The sequence below is a fragment of the Mustela putorius genome, unplaced genomic scaffold (assembly GCF_011764305.1).
Source record: "Mustela putorius furo isolate JIRA1106 unplaced genomic scaffold, ASM1176430v1.1 tig00000281_pilon_pilon_pilon, whole genome shotgun sequence".
In the NCBI taxonomy this organism is placed as follows: domain Eukaryota; kingdom Metazoa; phylum Chordata; class Mammalia; order Carnivora; family Mustelidae; genus Mustela; species Mustela putorius.
This window is the reverse complement of record NW_025421343.1, coordinates 22,174,224-22,197,788: the sequence shown is the minus strand read 5'-3', so window position 1 is coordinate 22,197,788 and position 23,565 is coordinate 22,174,224. Positions and strand designations below refer to the sequence as shown.

The window sequence follows — 23,565 nt, the reverse complement described above, 5'->3', positions numbered from 1 at the left end:
TTAGAGCGGTGGTGGTGGAGGGAAGGGAAATGGATTTCAGGCCTTGCAAGAGCCTGCGAGCGAAACACGGGCCCGATTCACGTAGACATGGAATGCTGGAGGGGATCCAAGCACTGCAGGAACGGGGGGATCAAGTCCTGGAATCAGGAAATGAGTTAGGGTGAGGGTTCAGAGACTGGTGAAACTGAAGTTTCTATGTTAATAACATCGATTTGGACATGAATGAATGCTGTAGCAAAGTCCTGAACTCTTGCTGTGGAAGAGGAACGTTTGCTTTGTGGCATCTCCCGGGTTGAATCACGGCTCTGCTCTGAACAGAAGAGCTCCGATTCCCAGAAGGCAGGTTCCATCACAGGCAACACAACATCTGTACAAAATACCGGCTACAAACACATACCACCGATCTTACAAAGAGAAGATAGTTATCGGAGAGAAGACAGATTCGTGCAGGGCTCATTCCAGAAAGATAGAGAATTGCAACACGATTCAGCCACAGGCAGCAGGTTTCAAAGTGTTTTGGGGTGAAATAAAAAGCTTCAGAAGTCAGCCGCCCCTCAGTGTTCAAGTATTAGACGCTGGGTGAGGGCAGAGACAAATACCGCAAGGAGCAGTGAAGGCCCGAGAGCAAACACCAGACGTCCTGGCGCAAGACGAAGGAGTGGGTCACCATGGGGGAATTCAGACCGGACTGCTCAGGGGCTGTGCTCTCTCTATCACTTGGAGGGACCTTGCTGCTGCCATCAGGACTCCTCATCTTTGCCTTAATTCGTTATATGACTTCACCATGGGGAAACCTCATGTCCACTGTCCATACCCCAGACAAAATGAGTCCTCAGTAAACCCTTGCTATCTGAGATTACAAGCCAACCTTGTCTCAGGTCTGCCAGCCCCTTCACGTGGTCACTTGGATTAACCTCCTCCCCTTCTGTCCCCTCCCGTCTTCCCACAGATACTCCTCCCCAGCCCCACTGGTTTCCGTTCCCTGAGCAGGCCTAGCCTGTTTACGCCTCCAGACCTTTTGTTTATTGTTCCTTCTCCTCCCCTCCCGAGACATTCTCTGACCCCTCCCTGTGTTTTCCTTCAGTTCAGGGGTAGCTTCTTCACTAAGCCCATTTCTCTGGCACTCTTGGAAATTATAAACTAGCACCCTGTCATAAATCCCTTTCTGCTTAAGCCAGTTGGAGTGAATTCTCCTGTGGAATCCTGAACCGTTCAGAATGCGATACCAGAAGTGGATGTGGGCCAGGAACTAAGGCCTTGGTGATTGGGGATTGGCTATCTGATTTAATCACTAACTACCATTAGGGACTCAACTAGCTGGTAGATGGGCACCCAGAGATGAACTAGTTGTAAAATCATCTGTCATCTGGAATAAAATGCCTACTCAAGGCAAGCCTTTGGAAGACTGAATGTGACAGAACAATATGGGAAACATAAATAATACAAGAAAAGTGGGGCGGGTTGGCTCTAACTTAATGACAAATTTAAAAAGGACAGGGTTAGGGCTCTAATATCTTTGTTCAACGCACAGTTGGGAAACCGAAAGTTTCAACGCTCGCCGTAAAAGAACCCGTTATTGCTTGTATCTATAGGACTCACTTAATGGACCTATAAGAATAACATGAAATGACTGAAGAATCAAACATGGAGAATAATCCTGCAGGGTGCTAAGTGACAACACAAATTTAACTTCTGTGAGGTTAATTAATTTCTCAGTTAATTAACTGAGAAAGAGCTATCTATACTTTGAGAATTGAAATGTGACCCTCGGGAGTGTTCATGAAACGGAGAGCACCCCAACTCCCACCAAACATCCTGTCTCAGGCAAACCAGTCCCCCAACTCGAATGATGAGGCTGGTTTTGCCTTGACAAGAACCTTCTAATGCTCTCACTTGAGTAGCTGTGCCACACGGGGATTCTTCTCAGACCTTGAGAGGTCTCCAAATCTTAACTAAAGTCACAGTCCAGTGTGTCTCAGGGGGCCTACTACAAAGTCAGAGGAAAAGGTTTACACGGCAAAAAGGACTCTGAGATGCTGCTAATTTACAATGGGGAATGCCTGTGAGCATGGATTTCACTGACGTAGGACCAGAGAGGAAGAGCCAGAGTTTAGCCTGGGCTGATTGTAACACTATGGGCGCACTTCCTAGAGATTCCAGTTTCACCAGACTACCTGGAGCAGCTAGCAATGAGTCGAGCTGATTGCTAAACTGGTGATTGAAACCTGGCTAATGGTTGCCGATGGCAATCGAAGTTGAACGCCAGAAATTCATTAGTAAAATGAGGAGGAGGAGATCCAAAGATACGAGGCGATATGAGCGTTGGAGAAGATTTTTCGTACACATCAAGCTCACCTACCTCCCAGCTGTGCCTCCTCAAGGTCCTCATAGTGTCAAGCCATGCTCTTCCCTAGACGCACAGTATGGCTTTCGGTTTTCTAGTTTGGTAAAGAAAACACAGCACAGTAGCCCCTTCCTTGGCCCAGAGCCAGCTGGCTCTTCTTCCATCTGCTGGTGTATCTCTCTAAACTATCCAGTTAGGAAAGGGGGAAATAATCTCAAGGATGGATTTGTGGACCTACTAGGACTGGTGAGGTGGATTTGAGTCAAGATTTCATTTACCACCACACTTCCTGCTTCCTGCTCCCCATTACCCCCCAACTGACCTCAGTGGCTTTCAAGGTCACTGGTGACTGGTTTTACCTCAGAGCCTGGCCATTAATTCCTGAAAGATAGGCTATTTTTCTTTTCCCAGCATATGTTCTGGTGAATGGCTGCAGAGTACTTTGGGGCAGGCTAAGAGGAAGAATTAAGTGCGGATGTGTGATGTTATTGCTGGTCCACTCCTCAAGGAAAGCCATCTTCCCTTAAGTCACAAGGCCCCGGTTCTGTGAACTGCCTATTGTGGTGACGCAAGTCAAGCCTCTAGTCTCCAGTTTTTATAGAAAAATAGAACCTTAGTGATCTGCCCATCTGTTTTGGTTCGAGAGAACGTATGGTCAATTAAACCATTTTGATCATCACTATGGCTCTGTTGCCTGTCACCGCAATTCTCGAAATGAAGAACTACCACTTGGCCTCTGTCATCCAGGGATCCCATGATCCCCACTGAAATCAGGAAGCCATTTCAAAGAAAGGATAATCTGGGACATGCTTCTTGTGCAACCCTCACTATCGTATTTCTCAGTACTCATGATTCACGGCCATCTTTCCACCAAACCACACCCCGTCTTATGGGAAATTTTCTATGAACAGTTAACTGGGAGAGAAATGCAAACCTTTTATATGTCAATTATACCTCAATAAAGCTAAAATCAAGCTGAAGTCTGACTTATGGGTGTGTATAACATGCTCCTATCAGCCAGAAGTGGAGTGGACAGCTGAAGTTTGGTAAACCCGTTAGTTTTATAATGCTATAATCGCTTATAATTGTTTCTTTGTATTTCTGGTTCCTCATTAGATCCTAAGCTTCTTGAAGGAAGGATTATTCCATTATACATAGTACAATGGAAAGGAAAATCCTTCCTCTGGAAGGGAAGCAGTTTCTGTCACATTACTAATTAACTTACCGTAGAACTCAGAGGGTCTTAGAGAATGGGAATAGATCATTTTAAGTTTAATCAGGTGATGCCAATTTCAGCTGCTGCACATACATGCAGTTTCTTTGCTTGAGCAAATCCAACACAGTGCCAGTACTGAGTACTCAGCTGTTGATCTAAAAAGTGCTTTTTGTCTCTATCCAAAAAGTAGAGGACACCAAAGGTTTCATCGGGCACGTAGCAGTACACTTCCACCATCTTGGTGTTAAATCAGATCTTCTGAATGAGATAATTGAGTCCTCGGGTCTCTTGATCTTCAGCTCACCACCCCACAGCTCATCCCACATGTCCTCTAGGTTGATTGCCTCATATCTCACACCAGTGTTTGCTCCAAACTGTGAATTTACACCCAATAAACAAAGGGCTCAAATAGGGTTGGTACATATGCGGTCTGGTTGTTTACCTCCATTTGCTATTCGCAGGGTTTACACTCTCTTGGCTGTTATTCAAGTAGGTTTTAGGAAGGGAGTGGAGGCAGGTGGATGTTTTAAATTAACCGCTGTTATATGGAAGTACCTGGCATTTCATAAAAAGGGTGGCATGGTCTGCACTGTTCGTAGTTGTATTCCCCTATGTAAATCCAAGTCTCAGGTAGGCCAAAAGCACATGTATACATTTATAAGACTAAAAATACACTTATACACTTTTAAGACTCAAAAAGAGTGAAAAGTGGGTAGTTCAGAGATCCCTGTGGGGGCGCCTGGCTGGCTCAGGTGGAAGAGTGGGAGACTCTTGGTCTCAGGGTCATGAGTTTGAGCCCCATGTTGGGTATAGAGATTACTTAAAAAATAAAACTTAAAAAGAGACAGAGAGGGGAAGAGAGAGAGAGAGAGAGAGAGAGAGAATCCTTGCTGCTAAATACATCCTGAAGGAAATGTTGTTATTTTTCCAATAGCATTTGCTCACTTTGAATCTCTGTGTTTGGTAATTCTCATATTTCATACTTTTTCATTATTATTGTATTTCATGCTGATCTGCAATCAGTGATTATGACTCACTGAAAGTTCATATGATAGCATTTTTAGAGCAATATGTTATTTTTAAATTAAAGTATATACTTTTTTAAAGATGTAATGCTCTGTACACTTAATAGACTACCATATAGTGTAAACAACTTTTACATGCAGTAGGAAACCAAAAAATTTGACTCCCTTTATTGCAATATTTGTTTTATCGCTGTGATCTGAAACCAAATCTGCGAGATCTCCGAGGTAAGCCGGTACACAAGTTAGCCTCAAAATGTATTATGATTTGTATCTGCAGTTGATTTGTTTTCCTGATGTTTTTACTCTAGGTTAATATTTGTTTCCCTCTGAGCACATCCTAACTAAGATGGGAGGGGATAGCCAGCAGATGCATCTTGATAGAAAGAGAAGTGTGCTTCAGATCTGAAATTTGCTAGTTAATTTCACATATAATGAAATTGAGTAGCCATACAGAGCTTCAGTTTCCAGATTACTTACCCTTTGGGGTTTCTTTCCAGCTCATTTAAAAGTGTGTGATCACAGTATTCAAAAACTAAATGCATTTTCCTTTTTCTTCTGAACACCTCAATGAGGTTCACAAGGTTTGGGTGTTTTAATTGCTGCAATGGAATTGAAATAAAACTTCAGCGATTTGTTTTTCCTGATAGTTTTTCCCCCAGATTCCTACAGTTTAAACAACAGAAGGCCTTGTTTATCATTCTCCATGCATCTCTTGTGGATAATTTTATTATGGTTACTCACAAGAGGAACTACTCTTAGTAAGAATCATAGACACTTAAGGTTGGAAAAAAAAAAAGGAGACATTTTTCTTCTTCTCCTTCTAATGTACCTGTAACAGATAGTAATTAAACTGCTTGAATCTCTCCGGAGATAGCAAGCAAAGCACACAACATAAAATATAGGCACTGATACCATAAATACTTTATGGATTTAGTGAAAATTCTAAATATCCAAGTCATAAAGGAACCTGGATAAAAAACTGAGGAGATGGAGTTATTGAGTAAAAGGCTATAAAAATTATCAATCCCCATTTAGCCTGCATATTGCCACGGATTTAATATAAATGTCAAGAGGTTTAAACAGAGTCTGGATTTTAGTGTTGACTCTCAGAAATATTAGAGGCCCAACTTCCAAATCTGATTAAATTTCCTATTGAGTCCCTATAGTGTGTTTTTGTTTATATTTTCAGCTCTGTTTTCTGATTCTATTGTTTTCTCTTATGCTTAGATTTTTTTATGTATTAAATTGTATCTCAAGATGAAACATTTCACAGGTAGCCTCTGTTTAATGTTGTAAACCAGAGGAAAAATTCTAATGATGTAAGATAATCCACCATAGAGTAACTATATAATTTGCCATCCTATTAGAGTACGGAGTATTAGACAAGACTGTCCCAGGCAAACAGGGATATGGTTACCCTGCCTAAGTCTAGGGTGACCATACAATTTAGCACAGAAACCAGGAGGCTTTTGAAAGAGGGTGCTAATTAGACTGGACTCTGGGACAAAAGCAATAAACCAGGATATCTGATCATTCCCCCTTTATATAACTCATCTTCCTTGTTTTTTCCCTGGTGTATTAGATACATCACTTTTCAAACCCTATACTGCTTACTCAGGGGGGATTATCCATATAGAGGGAACACAGTATTTTGCATATAGTGAGCGCTGCATAAATATTTTGCAGGCCCAAGACTGATAGCATCCTTTACTTCAGTATCTGTAAACATGGTGTGAGAGGGAAAAAAATTACCTTGCGACTATGTGCTCCACAGTTTGGGTAAAAGGACTCTATTACATATTAAAAATATGCCTAAAGCACAAAATCGATTTGCCAAGAACAGAAACGCAAAATGGAGGAAACAGTTCACACAGGTAAGTCAGCGGCTTTGTGCTACACTGAAAGCCACACGACGGAAATGAAACAATGTCTTTACCAGGAGAGCTCGGGATTCCTAGATGCTAACCTGGTCAAATCTGTCTTTGGGTAGATAAGCAATTTGTATCCCCTTTGCAAATGAAATCTACTTAGCCCAGAGAAACAGTGACTTATATAAGTAAAGCAGGTAATAAGGAGGACAGAAATCAAATCACATTTGAATAAATAATAGGAGGATGTGAGGAAGGTTAGGTAAATTTATCACGGGAGGAGCCTGCCCAGGGCCTGCGGTGTGTAACATACCAAAGCTGGCAAGAGGTTCGTTAAGAGAACCATCACGAGGCACCAAGCTAAGGTGGAATCTGGCTACTTTTCACCTTAATGTCCATGCTTACATTTGGGCATTGTGACCCAGGAGGTACTACCAGAGCGTTAACATTCCTTGCAGTCTTGAAGAGGAGAGAGGTGGTGGATAAAATCATTGCTAGTATTGGAAAACCACGCACAGCGGGTTCCGACACACCCTGTAGCTGAGCGCTGGGACAAAGTTGGCTGGCTAACCAGCGCCCTCTGCTGGCTGTGAGGTAACAGTGGACCGGTTTTAATGATGGATGTGCTCTTGAAAACCCCGTGTCTACTAACTTATATTTTAAACTAGTATTAGTTTGAGGAAACCTACTGCAAATAATACTTAGAAGGACAGATAATATGATCATTATTATCTTCCCCTAAAAACCGATTTCTGGGGTTTTCCTAAAAAAAGAGGACCCATGTCAAAAGTAAATGTCAGCTGTGTGTTCTTGAGGAAATCACACTTTTATTATTTAGAGTGTGGTCTACCAGCACCTTCTGTGCCATCGGGCAGTTTGCTGGAAATGCCATATCTCAGGCTGACCATGGACCTTTGACTCAGAAAGATAGAAAGGACCTTTGACTTTTGCAAAGTCCCCTGGGGAATTCCCACATTAATGTTTGAGAAGTGCTGTCTGTGCTTCACTTTCCTCTCTGATAAGATAAGGATGCTGGGTGAGAAGCATCCACAGTTCTTTTATGGGTCTAAACAGAAGAGTTCTAGGATAGGAAAGCATTTACATTGAAGACTTATCTTCAAATCCTTTCAGAGTAAAAACAACTTTAGGGGTACCTACTGGGCTGACTCAGTCTGTAGAGACTGTGATTTGATCTCTGAGTCCTGAGTTCAAGCCCCACATTGGGCATAGAGATTACTTAAAACAAAACAAAACAAAACAACTAACAAAATCCTTGTGGAAAATGTGTATACATAGATGGGGGAGATACTTAATATGCCTAAGAACCAGTGGAGAGCAGGAAGGACCACTCCGTCTCGATGCCTACAGGGGCACTGGTACAGTTCTGTAGGCTCCTGTGCTAGGAGATGTTCTTCTAGTTGCTGGTTTGTGGGGAGAAGGATTTGGGAAGGGGATGGGCAGAGAAAGGCCAAGAAAGGGGACAGGGAGGGCAAACACTGGGCTGAAGGACTTAGGACAGTGAATATTTACCAACCAGAATAGAGGTACTTCAATATCAGAACTGCCAAAGTCCAAAGTAATAATCAATTTATTTTCCATAGTTGCTGATACCAAGAAATTTAAGTCCAATGAGAAAAAAAAAATCACTTCAAAATTCATTGAAATTGTAATTTTGGCATACATAGGTCTTCCAGTACCATGATGTATATATATTCAGAGAAAGTCAACCTACCTTCAACATCCGTATTTCTCTTAGTGCTATTTTCTTAACAACTGGATCATCCTCAGATTCCACAAACTTTTTAATAGCTACCACTTGTCCAGAGGTTTTGTTTCTGCACTTGAATACAACCCCATAGGACCCTTCTCCAATCTTGGCTAATTTTTCATATTTTTCCATTATAGTTGACAGGACTTAAATTACTGTATTGACTGACTTGCAGCACAATGTTACACCTGGAAAATAAGATGACTCAGCTTAGTCAAGTGATCAAGCACAATGTTCTCACAGTCTTGTCGTACATGAAACCGATTTACTCAGGATGCCAAAGGCTTATTTCCATCAATTACTTTTAATATATACTCAAAAAACATTTGAACATTATTTTGGGAATTCGGTCGGCTTAATATGGTTCTTCCAGTTACTGCAAAGATTTCACATATTTCTTATAATAGATCTGCATTTACCTCAGTTGAATTAAAGGATTTGTGGAAAGAAAACTTGTCTAGTCTATTTTCATTATCCTCAAGTAAATGATTAAAATATGGTGCTGTAAAATCCAGCTAAGGAACATCTCATACTCTCACATTTAGTGTTTATCTTTTCTCACCCCTGGGATTTGGAGAACTAGAAAGAACTGAGAACAAGACACATACAAAGTACTATACTTCCCCCTGGTGGAGAGAAGAAAGAGTGAATGTGGACTGTGGAACAAAGCAGCCATTACAAAGAGTAACATCTTTTTAGCACATCATTTATTGCTCTTAGCTTTTACATGTATGAAAGAACAGATCCTTAATTTTCCAAAGAAAATAAAAAGCACAAAAAAGAAAACAGGTTTCTCTAATTTTCCTGAATGCTTTCTTTCATCTAGATTTCCACGGAAATATTTAATTTTTCTGTCCTGCCTCGCCCACTCATGAATTATGTGGCGATCGGATTACATATTAAATAACAAATAAGACCAACATTATTAAATAAATGAGTCTAGGAACTAAAAATACTTCACTAACATTGTCCTATGAAAATTACATCTTATCTGTACAACTATTCTATTAAACATGTACTTTTTTTTTTCATTTTTAAAAGTTTAATTGTTTAACTAGCACAATAGATATCTGACAGCCTAATGCTGTTTGAGCATTACATTTGCAGGTGGTAAAGTCCAACCTCTTAACATAGCTCTTTCCCACTAAGGCAGTGAATGGTCATACTCTATAAAAATTAATAATGCCGTCTGCAAGGAGCTCATTGGTCTTGAAATTTATTTTAACCCCATGCCTAATTGTCATAAACCACTGTTACATATCATTTGTTAGATGTTGTCCCTGGAAGTTCCCATTCATACCATGCTACAGTCCTAAACACAATGTTTTCCCTCCCTACTTCCTTAACTTCAAGAAAAATAGCTTCTCTGACAATGTCAATGAACACTTGTATTCTGAAATTCTCATTTAACTTAGTAGGTTCCTCAACCACCTGTCCAAAGCACCTTATTTCAATTCCTATTTTGACATTAGATCTTTATTATATTATAACCATTGAAAAAGGCTTAGCAATCCATCTATCTTTTTTTTCCTCATTTCCATTACTAGCATTATCCTTTAAGGACATGTCTGTTGGCAATACTATTATGTTGCCTGGTGCTCCCACCTGCCCAAGTAGTAGTAGATAAGCTTATTTGGCAGAGAAAACAAAGGGTTGAAAGAGTGGGGCTTCAGAGTTAGGGCCTTCTGAGTTTGAAATCTCTTGTGTTGAATGGACACATGATCTTGGGCAAAGGTCAAATAATAGCTGAGCCTTACTTTCCTGATTTGCAGAACAGACCTCAGGGCCAGGATTTTAGTGAGTGAGGTGAGTGAGGTATTCCCTTCAGGTGCAAAATTTAAGGGGGCATCAAAAAATCTGTAAGCAAGTACTATTTTTATTCAATTATGTGGATGAGAAAATCAAGGCAAAATGAAGCTAATACGGAGTTTGAACCCAGGCAGTCAGATTCCAGAGATCCCAACTTGAATCATTACGCTATGCTGCCTCTCAGTTAATTCAAAAGAATGCACAACCCCGGTCTTAGTAAAAACAAAATGTCAAGTGAAAGAGTTGACCACTTTTTAAATTTCTTGTGTTTCAAATGAGTATCCTTTTTTTTTCTTTTCCTTCACTAACATCTTTTCCATCTATACATTGTCTCAATGAGAAAGAAATCATCTACACTGACTTGCCACCACAGAAATACACAACTGAGAAAAGTGTTTGCCTGGGTAAATGACTCTTACTAAACTATTCTACGATTATATATATATATATATATATATATATATATATTTGTAGATTTTATTCTCTCTCTTATGAAAGGGAGAAAATGGAAGCATACACACTTAAAAAACATGGAAAATTCATCACAGATTAAGTTCTGAAAACTCTATTAGTTATACTGAATTGTTACATAGGTATTATTCTCTTAAATGTATTTAGATACAAACATGAATATATTTGTTCTTTAGCCTAGTTTTAAATGACAAGGAAGAAAACAGTAGAAACTAGGAATTTGCTTTAGAAAGTTATTGGTATAAATCTTTGTGGATTTATGAATTTAACCAGCTTGATAAGCCCTATGGTTACTGGAATAAACTATGAATATGCCAAAAAGCTTAATTATGATATTTAAGTCTGTATTATTTTATTTCCCTGTAGGTAGATGATTTGATCTATTGATCTAATTTTTTTTCCCCAAGTGGCTTATTAGTGATTGAGCTCTCAGACTAACATTTAGATCTCTCACAGTCCTATCAACCAAACTTCTGAATATGATGAAACAAAGCACCAGAAAATAGTACTTTATCTGGTAACATCTAAATAGTACCTGTTTTCTGAAGCCCTTATATATTCCTGGAAGATGAGTGTGAGCATGCAGGCAGGAATTAGACCAAGGCAGAAATTCCTCAAAGGGATTAATGGATCTAATTCCAGCTTACTAGGGACTCTACCAGAGTAAGAAGCAGTAATTCCTAATATCTTACCTGAGGTACAGGCCAACTATCTGTTTGATGACTATCTCTACACAAATAGAATCATCTCAAAATCCGTTTGTTTTAAATTGCCTTCTTTCTTATCCTCTACCCCTACTCAAAGTTCTCAAACCTGTTCCACATTACACCTAAATGGCTTGTGAAGATGTATATGGTGGAGAACTTTGAGAGAGCTGAGGATAATGGCAGCTGTCTAAATCAAATCTTTTCACATAGCTTTCTCAAAGCTGTAGAAATCAAGCAGAATAAAACCAGATAAATGCAATGCTTCCAAAATAACAGGAAGTATTAAGTAGAAAAGTAAACTCCAAATTCTGGAAGAGATATCTCTTAAGGTCCCACTATAAGCCTTTGCAAAGAGCAGATATAGGAATGGGGTGGGATCTGGAAAAACTGTAAAGAAGAGAGAAGAGGAAACGAAGGGCCTAAGATAGACTTAAAATCTTCCCCCCCGCCATCCCCTGAAGAGGAAATACATCACAAGTATAAAAATATTAAGTGTGTCCTGGTAGATCAGAGCATTTGCCACCAGGAAGGGATGTAAAAGTCATGGAAACTGAGGGAGATCAGTTAGCGGGACACTAATCTTGAGCAAGAGGGAAGAGAGAGGTTTATCCGATCTCGGTCAGAGACTGGAAAGTGAAAGGAAAAAGAAGCAAGAGGGATAAATTTGTGCCACTGCAAGACAAAAGAGAGCCCCCAAACTGAAGGATATGCAAATCTCTTTACCACTAAGTTGGAAAAAAAAAAAAAGAGTGCTACTCATTAAAGAAGCTGCACTTTGTTACAGTGACAGAAAGGACTTTCTTAAGCTAGGTTTCTGTCAATTATTATAGGACAAAACCTGCCTAGGAAATTATAAAATAGAGAAAAGCAGTCTCCAAACAAATCTACTATTGGAAGAAAATAGAAATGAGAATTGGACATTTTCCTTGATAACAATCATGCCAAAAAAACCTAACAATGAAGCAGAAGAAAACTAACATAATACTCCAAACTGATTTAAATATCTTCTAACATTCATTTGGAGATATGAAAAGCCACTTTTTTTTTTTTTTAAGATTTTATTTTTTGAGAGAGATAGAGGGAGAGAAAGCACAAGTGGCTGGGAAGCAGGGGGAGAGGAAGAAGCAGGTTCCGTGGTGCTCAATCCCAGGACCCAGGGATTATGGCCTAAGCTAAAGGCAGAGTTTACCTGACTGAGCCACACAGGTGCTCCCTGAGAAGCCACTTTGAATCAGAAATTCAAATAAGACTAGAAGTAAACCAAACCAAACCAAACCAAAGAGAGAGAGAGAAGGAAAAAAAGAAAAAGAAAAAAAAGAGTTGATTGAACTTAGGAAAGAAAGAGAAGAAAAAGACAAAATAAGGGACAAAGTGAGAGATGAAAGATACAAAAGACAAAAGAGACAAAGACAAAGTAAGAGAGTTTAGAGAGAAAGTGGTTGAAATGGAAGATAGGCAAAGAAGACCCGACATATGTATCCAGAGTCTCTGAAGAAAACAAAACAGTGGAACAGAACCAATAGTTGAAACTATAAACTATGAAATTTTTCTGGCAACAAAATAAGATCAGATTATACATACTGAAAAGGCCCATCAGTAGTTGGGAAAACGGAATCAGAACAATCAACTCAAAGATGTATTTGAATAAAACTATCAAAGAAAATACTCTCATAGTCTGTAGGCACAAAGACTAAACAGAAATGTAGGAAAATGAGAGTGACATCAAACTTGTCAAGAGAATATACCATGCCACAGAAAAATATAGCAGCCTTCTGAGGAATTCAAGAGAAGAAAGTGAAAGCCAGGATTTTACATTCAAACAAGCTGTCCTTCAAGTACCAAAGTTATAGATACAGTTTAAATATGCAGGACCTCCAGGAATACTGTAATCATGAACCTTCTCAAAGAATCTACAAGGTGATAACTTTCAACCAAGAGCTGATTGGGAAAACTTCAGGAAGAGATTTATAGTAAGCGTTTAACATACTTCATTGAAGGCTATAACAAAGGTGAGGACAAGGGTGGAAGAATAACATATAAATGTTAGAAATGTTTCTACATGTTAGAAATGTTATGTTTCTACACTGTTACACACTGCTGCTAACAGTGTAGAAAGTAATGCAATTAAAAATATGTTAAAGAAATGGAAGGGGAAAGAAGAAAGCAGAATAAACTCATTGATAACTGAGATGGAGGAATAAAATATACCATTAAAAACAGACAAACCAGAGAATAAAAGCTTAAATAAGAAAGCAGGGACTAGGGCACCTGGAAGGCTCAGTGGGTTAAAGCCTCTGCCTTCGGCTCAGGTCATGATCTCAGGGTCCTGGGATCGAACCCCGCATCAGGCTCTCTGCTCAGCAGGTCACCTGCTTCCCCCTCTCTCAGCCTGCTTCTCTGCCTACTTATGATCTCTGTCTGTCAAATAAATAAATAAATAAATCTTAAAAAAAAAAAAAAGGCAGGAACTAGAAGTGTTCAGAATATACCCAGGGGATCCTGGGTGGCTCAGTGGGTTAAGCCTCTGCCTTCAGCTCAGGTCATGATCTCAGGGTCCTGGGATTGAGCCCCACATCGGGCTCTCTGCTCAGCAGGGAGCCTGCTTCCCCCTCTCTCTCTGCCTGCCTCTCTGCCTACTTGTGATCTCTGTCTGTCAAATAAATAAAATCTTTAAAAAGAAAAAGGAATATACCCAAATTAGTGTAAGAAATAAAAACCAAACATAATACATAGAGAAAGAAACACAGGTTAACACTGTACACATAAAAATTGTAATATAAAACAATATGACAGAGTAAAGACTAGTATCAGTAATATCAATACATATGAGTGGGCTTAAGTCATGTATTAAATGAAAAAGATTTTCAATTTGGCTCCCAAAGAAGATCTAAATATAAGCTCTATTCAAGAGACACATCTAAAATGACTCAGAAAGGTTAAAAATAAAAAGACAAGCAAAGGTATTCAGGACAAATGGAAACATGAAGGAAGGAGATTTATGATCCTGCTATCTGATGAAGTAGAATTAAAACTACAAAAAAGCATTAAATACAATGAAAGGGGGTATTTTTAATACTAAAGCCACAATTCACAATGAAGATATAAAAGCCCCCAAATAACACAGCAATTACTGTTACAAAGCAGAAACTTTAGGACAAACTTTAGGACAGAAACACACTAATAATGAAATTTAAACAGACCACTCTCAGGAAAAGGCAAGGCAAATGAACAAAAGATATGTAAGTATGTAGAAGACCTAAACAATGTAACCAATAAGGTAGACCTTTAGGAGAGAGATATATTGAATTTTATACTCTGATTATTTAAAATACACCTTCTTCTCAAGCACATATGGAAGAAGTGACAATATATTAGGTTATCAAGAAAACATCAGAACTAGAACATTCATAAACTAGAAACACTATAAAAGCATTCTGATCACAAACTATCAAACTAGAAATCAGAATAAATATACATATATTTAATACATACATAATACACATATTATTTATACATAGTTATATTTAGGGTATACATATATATCTTATTTATTTATTTATATAGATAATACAAAAGACTTTCTACCTAGAAACTAAAAAAGCTTTCAATTAAATACCTGCTGGGTGAAGGGGGAAATACAGACTGAAATCATGTAAATAAAAATAATAATAATGAAAATATTACATATTAAATCAATGAGATACATTTAAAGCAGGGTTTCTCACCTCGGGGTGATTTTGGCCCCCAGGAGAATTTTTCAATGTCTGGAGATATTTTGGATTGTTATGAGTATGCTGAGGTGATGGATGCTGCTGAATACAATGCACAGGAAAGAACACCATAATAAAGAATTTTCTAGGGCGCCTGGGTGGCTCAGTGGGTTAAGCTGCTGCCTTTGGCTCAGGTCATGATCTCAGGGTCCTGGGATTGAGCCCCACATCGGACTCTGCTCAGCAGGGAGCCTGCTTCCTCCTCTCTCTCTCTCTGCCTGCCTCTCTGCCTACTTGTGATCTCTCTCTGTCAAATAAATAAATAAAATCTTTAAAAAAAATAAAAAAGAATTTTCTATCTAAATGTTCATAATGCCATGGTTGAGTTACCCTAACAGAAATGAGAAGAAAAAAGAAATGAGAAGAAAAAAGTCTAGAGATCAAACCAATATAAAAGAAGAAGGAGTAAAACTAACAAATGAAATCCATGCTCTAAAAAGAGAGCTACAAAATAAACCAGAAGAAAGCACAAGCAACAATAAAATTAAAGCAGAAATGAATAGAGAATACAAAAAGAATAGTTTTTTTTTTTTAAATTTTAAGATTTTATTTGTTTATTTGACAGAAAGAACACAAGCAGTGGGAGTGGCAGGCAGAGCGAGAGGGAGAAGAAGGTTACCTGCAGAGCAGAGGAAGCATGATATGAGACTGGACCCCTGGACTCCAGGATCATGACCTGAGCTGAGGGCAGTGGCCCAAACAACTGAGCCACCCAGGCATTTCAATAATAGGTCTTATTAATAAACCCAAATCCTAGTTCCTTAAAAAAATTAAAACAGACAAATCTATAACTAGCTTAATCAATAAAAAAGGGAGAAAGAATGAATATACAAAAAGAGAATACTTTTTTTTAAAACCTGAGGCTACTATGCAGGCATCTATAAAGATGAATCTGAGAACTTAGATGAAATGGGTAATTTTATTTTTTTTTAAGATTTTATTTATTTATTTGACAGAGAGGTCATAAGTAGGCAGAGTGGCAGGCGGGGGTGTGGGGGGAGCAGGCCCCCTGCTGAGCTACCCAAGCGCCCCTGAAGTGGATAATTTTCCAGAAAAACAGAGTTTATAAAAATTTACCTAATTAGAGACTGAGAATTTAGAATGGTTTCTGTGTAAGAAATATATATATATTTTTTTAATCCCATGAAAAAGCACCAGGGGTCTGACTTTGACTACTGTGGGGTAAAGAGGTTGGTGAATCCTCTTCCTAAAACACTAAGACCAGAGAAAATTAAAAAAATAAATAAATAAATAAACAAAAAAAAACCCTAAAACCAAAACCCAAAGTAACCCATAACAATTTGCGGGCTCTGGAAATCAACCAAAGGCAAAAAACAAAGTATTTATTCATGATAAATCAGAATTCCACTAAGTACACTGGGAGTCTGTGGGTTCTTACCAGGGTCTGCTGCCTTTCTTCCTCTACCCCATCCCTCAGCTCAGCAGGTGCAGTCGTTCTACCACTGTGAACTGGCCATGAACCAGAAGCCTTACTCCAAGAGAAAATGTGCTCAACATAGCTCAAACCTCTGCCAGGCTAAAAACCTGTGACAATACTGTCAGTAAAATTCTTATAAATTCAGTAGGAAACAAATACAGAAAAAACCCACAGCTTTGTAAACTCAAGGATGTAGTTCCAGTAGGGGTGAGCTACAGACTAACCAAAAATTTATGGGAAGATCATGGAAATGAAAGAACCATAGAAGGGTTAGGTTGGCTTTGCATATCTCTGGCTAACTGGGAAACTAGGAGGAATGCACAGGGAAGATAAGGGAAGGCCCTGAGGAAAGTTAAGGCTGAGGCAGATGTGAGGATTGACTGAACTATGAATGCATAATGAATGCAGTCTCCAACCCACACAATGATCCACTGGAAGAGGGTGAAAGATTATGGCTAGAGTTATTTAGGTACCGCTGCTGCCCAAATTACTGGGCAGACAATAGTGAATCCTAGAGAGCCAGGCTTACAAATAAAAAACTGAACACAGACATCAACAGTCTCACACTTGGAAGGAGATAGATTCTGGAATACAGGCAAGTTGCAAAAACAAAAAACAAAACCACACAAAAAAAAAAGCCCTCAGGAGAAAATTGGAATCCAGCATAGATAAATTATCTACAGTGTCCGGTTTTCAGTTACTAAGAAAAACGAGTGTGCCTGATATTTTGGGGGGGGGGAGGGGAGACAATAAAAATGGATTCTGAATGGACCCAGCTATTTTATTTAGCTGACAAAGACTTTAAAGTGACAAATGAAAAATTTAATAATAATAAAAAATATACCCACAAAGAAAAGGGTCAGATGGCTTCAAAAGTGAATTCTACCAAGTATTCAAAAGAAGAATTAATACCAATTCTTCACAAACTAGTCCCGAAAATAAGATAGGAGACATTTCCTAACTCAATCCATAAGGCCAATATTTACCTTGATACGCAGTCAGACTAAGAAATTACTAGAAAACTACAGATCATTATTCTCATGATATAGATACAAGAATCCCCAACAAAATAATTGACAAACCAAATCCAAACATATATGAAAAGGATTATATGTCTGATTATGTGAAATTTATTTCAAGAATGCAAGGTTGGTTTAATATCTGAAAATCAGTTATGTGTAACACCATAATAACAGAATAAAAGATGAAACTACATGACCATCGCAGTAGACCTGAAAAAAGCATTTGACAAAAGCCAACACTATCAACAAACCAGGAATAGAAGGGAACTTCCTCAAAGACATTTGTGAAAAATGTACAATTAACCTGCTTAAGGGTGAGAGACAATGCTTTCCCCCCTAAGACTGGGAAAATGATTTTGCTTTTACCACTTCTATTTAACATTGTTTTGGAAGTTCTTGCCACTGCAACAAATCAAGAAAAAGAAATTAAAAGTTGTACAGATTGGAAATGGAAACTAATGCTGTCATTATTTGGAAATGCCACGACACTATAAGCAAACAATTCTAATGAATCTATGAAAAAACAACTTGAACTAATGAACAAGTTTGCAATATAGTAGGATAGATGATCAATACAGTAACATTGTGTTTCTATGCACTAGCAACAATTTGAAAATGAAATGAAAATAATTCTACTCATCATAACATCAAAAGAATAAAATATTTTGAAATGAATTTAATAAGTGAAGTGTAAGACCTCTACACTGAAAATTAAAAATACTGCTCATGAAATGAAAGAAGAGATAAATAAAAGGAGAGAGATGTCAAGTTCATGGATTGGAAAACTCAATTACAATGTCAGTTCTCAATAAACTCACTGACAGATTAAATTCAATCCCTATAAAAATCCCAACAGACTTTTTGGGGGTAGAAATTGACAAGTTGAACCTTAGATTGATACGTAAACGCACAGTAACCAGAATAGCCAAAGCAACCTGGAATTAAAAACAAACTGGGAAGACTTATAATACCTGACTTCAAATTTTACCATAAAGTTATAGTAAATCAAAAGAATATGGTATTGGCTTAAAGACACATATGTATCAGTGAACAGAGCAGAGCATCAAGAAATGACCCTTTTTATTTATAGCTAATTGATTTCAACAAAGATGCCATGGCAATTCAATGAAGAGAGAATGTTTTCAACAAATGATGCTAAGAAAATTGAGGTCCATATGTAACAAACAAACAAACAAACAAAAACTTAGATACCTATGCAATATACCAAAATTAACTCAAAATGAATCACAGACCAAAATGTAAGAGCTGCAACTACTACTGACTTCTAATAAAAACAAAGGAGAAAAATCTTTCTGATCTTAAGTTAGGCAAAAATTTCCAAGATATGACACTAAAAGCATGACAAAAGAAAAAGTTGATAAAATGGGATTATCAAAATTATAATATTTTGCTCTCCAAAAAATTCTTTTATTAAGAAAATGAAAAAATATGGCTCAGACTGAAGAAAATATTAAAGGATTTGTATACACAATACATAAAGCCCTCTTATAATTCAACAGGCAGCCAGATAACCCAAGTTAAAAATGGACAAAAGATTTTTTTCAAGTGAACTCTACCCCCAACATGGGGCTCAAACTCATAAATCCAAGATCAAGAGTTGCATGCTCTACCAACTGAGCCAGCCAGTCACCCCCAAAATGTACAAAAGATTAATAGAGATATTTTACCAAAGAAGATATACAGATGTTTAATAAGTGCATGAAAGGATGCTATTAGTCATTAGGAAATATGAATTAAAACCAAAATAAGATACCACCACACATCCACCAGAACACGTAAAATCCAAAAGACTGACAATATCAAGGATTGATAAAGATGTATAGAAACTGGAACTCTCACACATTAATGGTGGGAATGTTAAGTGGCACAGCCCCACTGGAAAACAGTTTGGTAATATTTTAAAAATTAAACATAAAAGTTAAACACAAACAGCAATTCCACTCTTTGGTATCTACTCAGGAAAAATAAAAATATATGCCAATATGAAGACATGCATACAAATGTTATAGTACCATTATTCATAAGAGCTTCAATTGAAAACAAACTATCCATTAATCAATGAATGAAAATCCACACAATGAAATACTCATTCAACATTAAAAAGAAAGTACTGATACATGCTATTACGTGATAAGCATTAAAAAAAAAAAAAGCTGAAGACATACGCTATGTGAAAGAAGCCAGACAACTCCCCCAAACACACATATTGTATAGTTCCATTTACATGAAATTGTAGAAAGACAATGCACCACTGAGAAGGACCTAGCATCTCCTTAATGGTACTGTTGCCTGAAATGCAAAACGTGAATCGAACCATGAGAAAAAAAATAGACAAAACTGGGGCACCTGGGGGCTCAGTGGGTTAAAGTCTCTGCGTTCAGCTCAGGTCATGATCCCAGGGTCCTTGGGATTGAGGCCCCCTCCACCCCCACGTGGGCTCTCTGCTCAGCAGGGAGCCTGCTTCCCTTCTTCTCAGCCTACTTGTGATCTCTGTCTCTGTCAAATAAATAAATAAAGTCTTAATAAAATAAAAAAATTTAAAAAATAGACAAAACTTTGGCATCCTACAAATAACTGGCCTGTATTTAAAAAAAAATGGTAAGGTCATGAAAGATAAAGGTAAGATAAAGTTCAAGGTACTTTTCCAGAAGGAAGGAGACTAAAAAAATATGAAAAGGAAATGTAATGTGTGATCCTAAAATGAATCTTAGAATGGGATAACTGTCAAGAGTAATAGTGGGATAACTGGTGAAATCTAACCACTGACTGTGGACGAGGTACTAAATTTCCTGATTCTGTACTGTGGTTATGTAAGAAAATGTCCTGATTCTTAGGAAATACACACTGAACTACTTAAGGGTAAAGGCACATGGTATCTGTAACACTATCAAAAGGTACAGAAAATTAATGTGCAAGTATTTATATAGAGAGAGACAGAAAGGAAGTGATAAAACAAATGGAGCACAATTAATGAATGTAGATGCATGGGAGTTCATTGTACTTTTCTTGCAAGTTTGAAATTATTATGTTAAAATCAAACTATTTAAAAAATCTACATTTGGTGGGACTGAAGTGTCATAACTCACTTTTCTTCTGCATATCTACATTCAATACACCAAAAACACCTTTCTCAAACATCAAGATAATCAGATATTATCCTTCCTCAAAAGTGTCTTATGGCCTCTGATGCCACAGAATGAAAAAAAGATTATAGTAGGATACTTACAGTCTTTTACACTCTGGTCCCAATGTACCTTTCCCACATTGCTTCCGAGATTCTTTCCCAAACACTTTCAGATCTGTCTCTGCTTACATCACTGCTGAGAAGGTCTGACCACCAAATCCTCATCTTCTGCAGTTCAACTCAAATGTCCCTTCTTTTATCCTTCCCCAATTCCTTTTTTTTTTTTTTAAGATTTTATTTATTCATTTGACAGACAGAGATCACAAGTAGGCAGAGAGAGAGGAGGAAGCAGGCTCCCTGCTGAGCAGAGAGCCCGATGCGGGGCTCGATCCCACGATCCCAGGACTCCGGGATCATGACCTGAGCTGAAGGCAGAGGCTTTAACCCACTGAGCCACCCAAGCGCCCCATCCTTCCACAATTCCTAAAGGCAAGCTCTCTCTCTGTACACATCCTGTATTCACAACTTCTGCCACTCCTTTTTTCCACATTATTCATCACACCTGACTTGCATTCTCAGCCCAGTGGCTGGAACGTGGTGCCAGGTGCTCACCCTGTCGAAGTCCTGCCATAATTTTATTCTCAAACCTTTCCGCTAAATTCGAAAAATAATTTTCTATTTTCAGCAAAGGAAATAATCACATTTTGATGGTTAATACAGTATCTGGGCAGCAAATCAAGATCAAACAGTGATAGAGCCATTGACAGGGAATAGATGAAACTGGTTGAAAATATTTTTCATAGTCATTAATGACCTTCAGCTGAGCTTATGTATCTCTGGGCTATGGGGCCTCCTGACTTCAAAATTTACCAAACACTTGACTGTTAAATTAATCAAGTTCTGGGGTGCCTGGGTGGCTCAGAGGGTTGAGCCTCTGCCTTCAACTCAGGTCATGAACTCAGGGTCTTGGGATAGAGCCCCACATCGGGCTCTCTGCTCAGCAGGGACCCTGCTTCCTCCTCTCTCTCTGCCTGCCTCTCAGCCTACTTGTGATCTCTGTCTGTCAAATAAATAAATAAAATCTTTTAAAAAAAAATTAATCAAGTTCTGTGTACAAAGGCAAAAACAGATATAGACTTGGACCCACTGGTAAATATAGAAAGATATTTGAGTAGTACTTGAGTACTACTTGAGTGGATCATTAAATTCTTTGAGTTTCCTATTTAATTTCCTTAGTCAGAAGGAAATGATGCACACAGAAACAGAGGAAACACTGGGAGGCAGATTATTTTCAATGATTGTATCACAAAGCACGGCCTGAGGACTCAAGCACACCTATGGAAAGCACTGGGGGAAGAAAAACAAAATTAAGGGAGAGTAATGGGATGAAAAAATATTCATCAATTTCCTAATCTTAAATTTATAAGAAACTGGTGTGAACAGTGGTGTTAGGAGAGAGGGAAACAAGGAGACATTTTCAAGACTGGGCAAGCCCAGTTAAATTCTGCAGGCTTCAAGTCACAATGTGCGATGTTGTTTTACTTTTGTTTCCAGTGCACCCAAACTTGGTAGTACTCATATTTAACAGAACTGATCAAGAAAATGGGCTGCAAATGCATTCTGCATCTGTCTTATGAACGTAACACTGAATTACGGAACTTCAAAAGTACACGCACCTGTTAATAAACGTCTTGGCGGCAGTACAATCAGAGTCATTAAAAGCATCTCCGGGGAAACCAGAAGACCATATAATTCACATAACCCAAGAAACTCATTTTGCTTAAAACTCATTAAGCTCTCCAGTCAGGCGCCACCCTGTTTTCTAGCTTTGTGCCGGTTGCTGTGCTCCAGGCACGTGCTTTGGTAAATTTCATATGTACACGTATCTGGAAGCTCGGTACAGTCTACCTTACTTCCAGGCCTCTAAAGAGATCTTGACCTTTTAAAGGCAGTCCGGCTTCTCCGCCACACACGGGTTTCCCAGCGTGCCGGTGCGCCCCCGCTGTCCCCTCTGCCACCACCTCAGCACTCGCCTCCCCCAGGCCGCACCTCCCTCTCGCCCCTAGGGAGCCGCAGCAGGTGGGGCGTGCGGTCGGCGGGAGCACCCCGTCACCTCCGTCCCTCGCCTCCGCCCTGCCTGCCACTCCCCTTCTTCCCCCACAACCCGCTCTCCTGCCCTCGGGAACTTTCTTCACCTGGGCGCGTCCTGCAGACCCCGGCCCTCTCTCGGTCAGCACCCCCACTTACGGTGTGGTCCGGGGGCGCCCGCGACGCCGTCTCGCGCAATCCGGAGCGGTCCGGACCCCGGGCAGGTCGCTGCGCGCCGGCCGCCACCCGCCCAGCAACTGAGGAGCGAAGGGCCGCGGCGTCTCCGGGGCAACCGGACGCTCAGGGCGCGCGGGCCGGGCGGCTTCCGGAGCGGTCCCCCGGCGCACGCCTCACGGGAAGCCGGGGCCGCGCCGCCTGGCCTCGGGAGGGGCAGCCTCGGGGCGGAGCCGTGACGTCCCGGGTACCCACGCCGCGGCGGTTTCTGCTCCAGAGCCCTGAAGACGCCCTGGAAGGAGCTCGGGAAACAAACTACTTTTCCATGAACGCGTGACTGTAGCAAGTCCGATTCCTTTCCAAGTTCTCAGCAGCGCTTCAGAGGAAGCCCGCGTCAACGGTGACACGAGGCCGCTTCCCTGCCCGGGCGGGGACCTTCAGTCTGTCAGACCGGACATCCCCGTCTTGCTTTACGGTCCACACAGCCTTTCGACAAACCTGTGGAGGCTTTGCCGTGACAGGCAGCTGTGAGCTGTGGGACACACCGCCGCCGCGTTCGCGGTTCAGCAGACGCGCGCGCGCGCGAGGGCGGGGGGTATCTGAGCGGATTCAGAACGAGACAGATGGGCCACCCAGGGGGCAGCAAGTCGAACCAATCCTGTGATGAATGTCCTATCGAAGTAAACGTGTTAACGCTGGACGAGATCATTTTTGCCAAAG

At 39.7% G+C, this 23,565-nt stretch overlaps 1 protein-coding gene across 1 annotated transcript in view; it reads right to left on the bottom strand.

Moving 5' to 3' along the window:
• The window catches only part of CDKL4 (cyclin dependent kinase like 4), a 45,706-nt gene extending 22,141 nt beyond the window's left edge, over positions 1–23,565 (bottom strand). The window contains exons 1-3 of the mRNA XM_004765525.3: positions 22,831–23,565; positions 8,186–8,409; positions 5,063–5,184 (exon numbers count right to left, since the gene is read on the bottom strand). Coding sequence (XP_004765582.1) covers positions 5,063–5,184; positions 8,186–8,353 — 290 coding nt within the window. The 5' untranslated portion in view covers positions 8,354–8,409; positions 22,831–23,565. The remainder of the gene's footprint in view (positions 1–5,062; positions 5,185–8,185; positions 8,410–22,830) is intronic.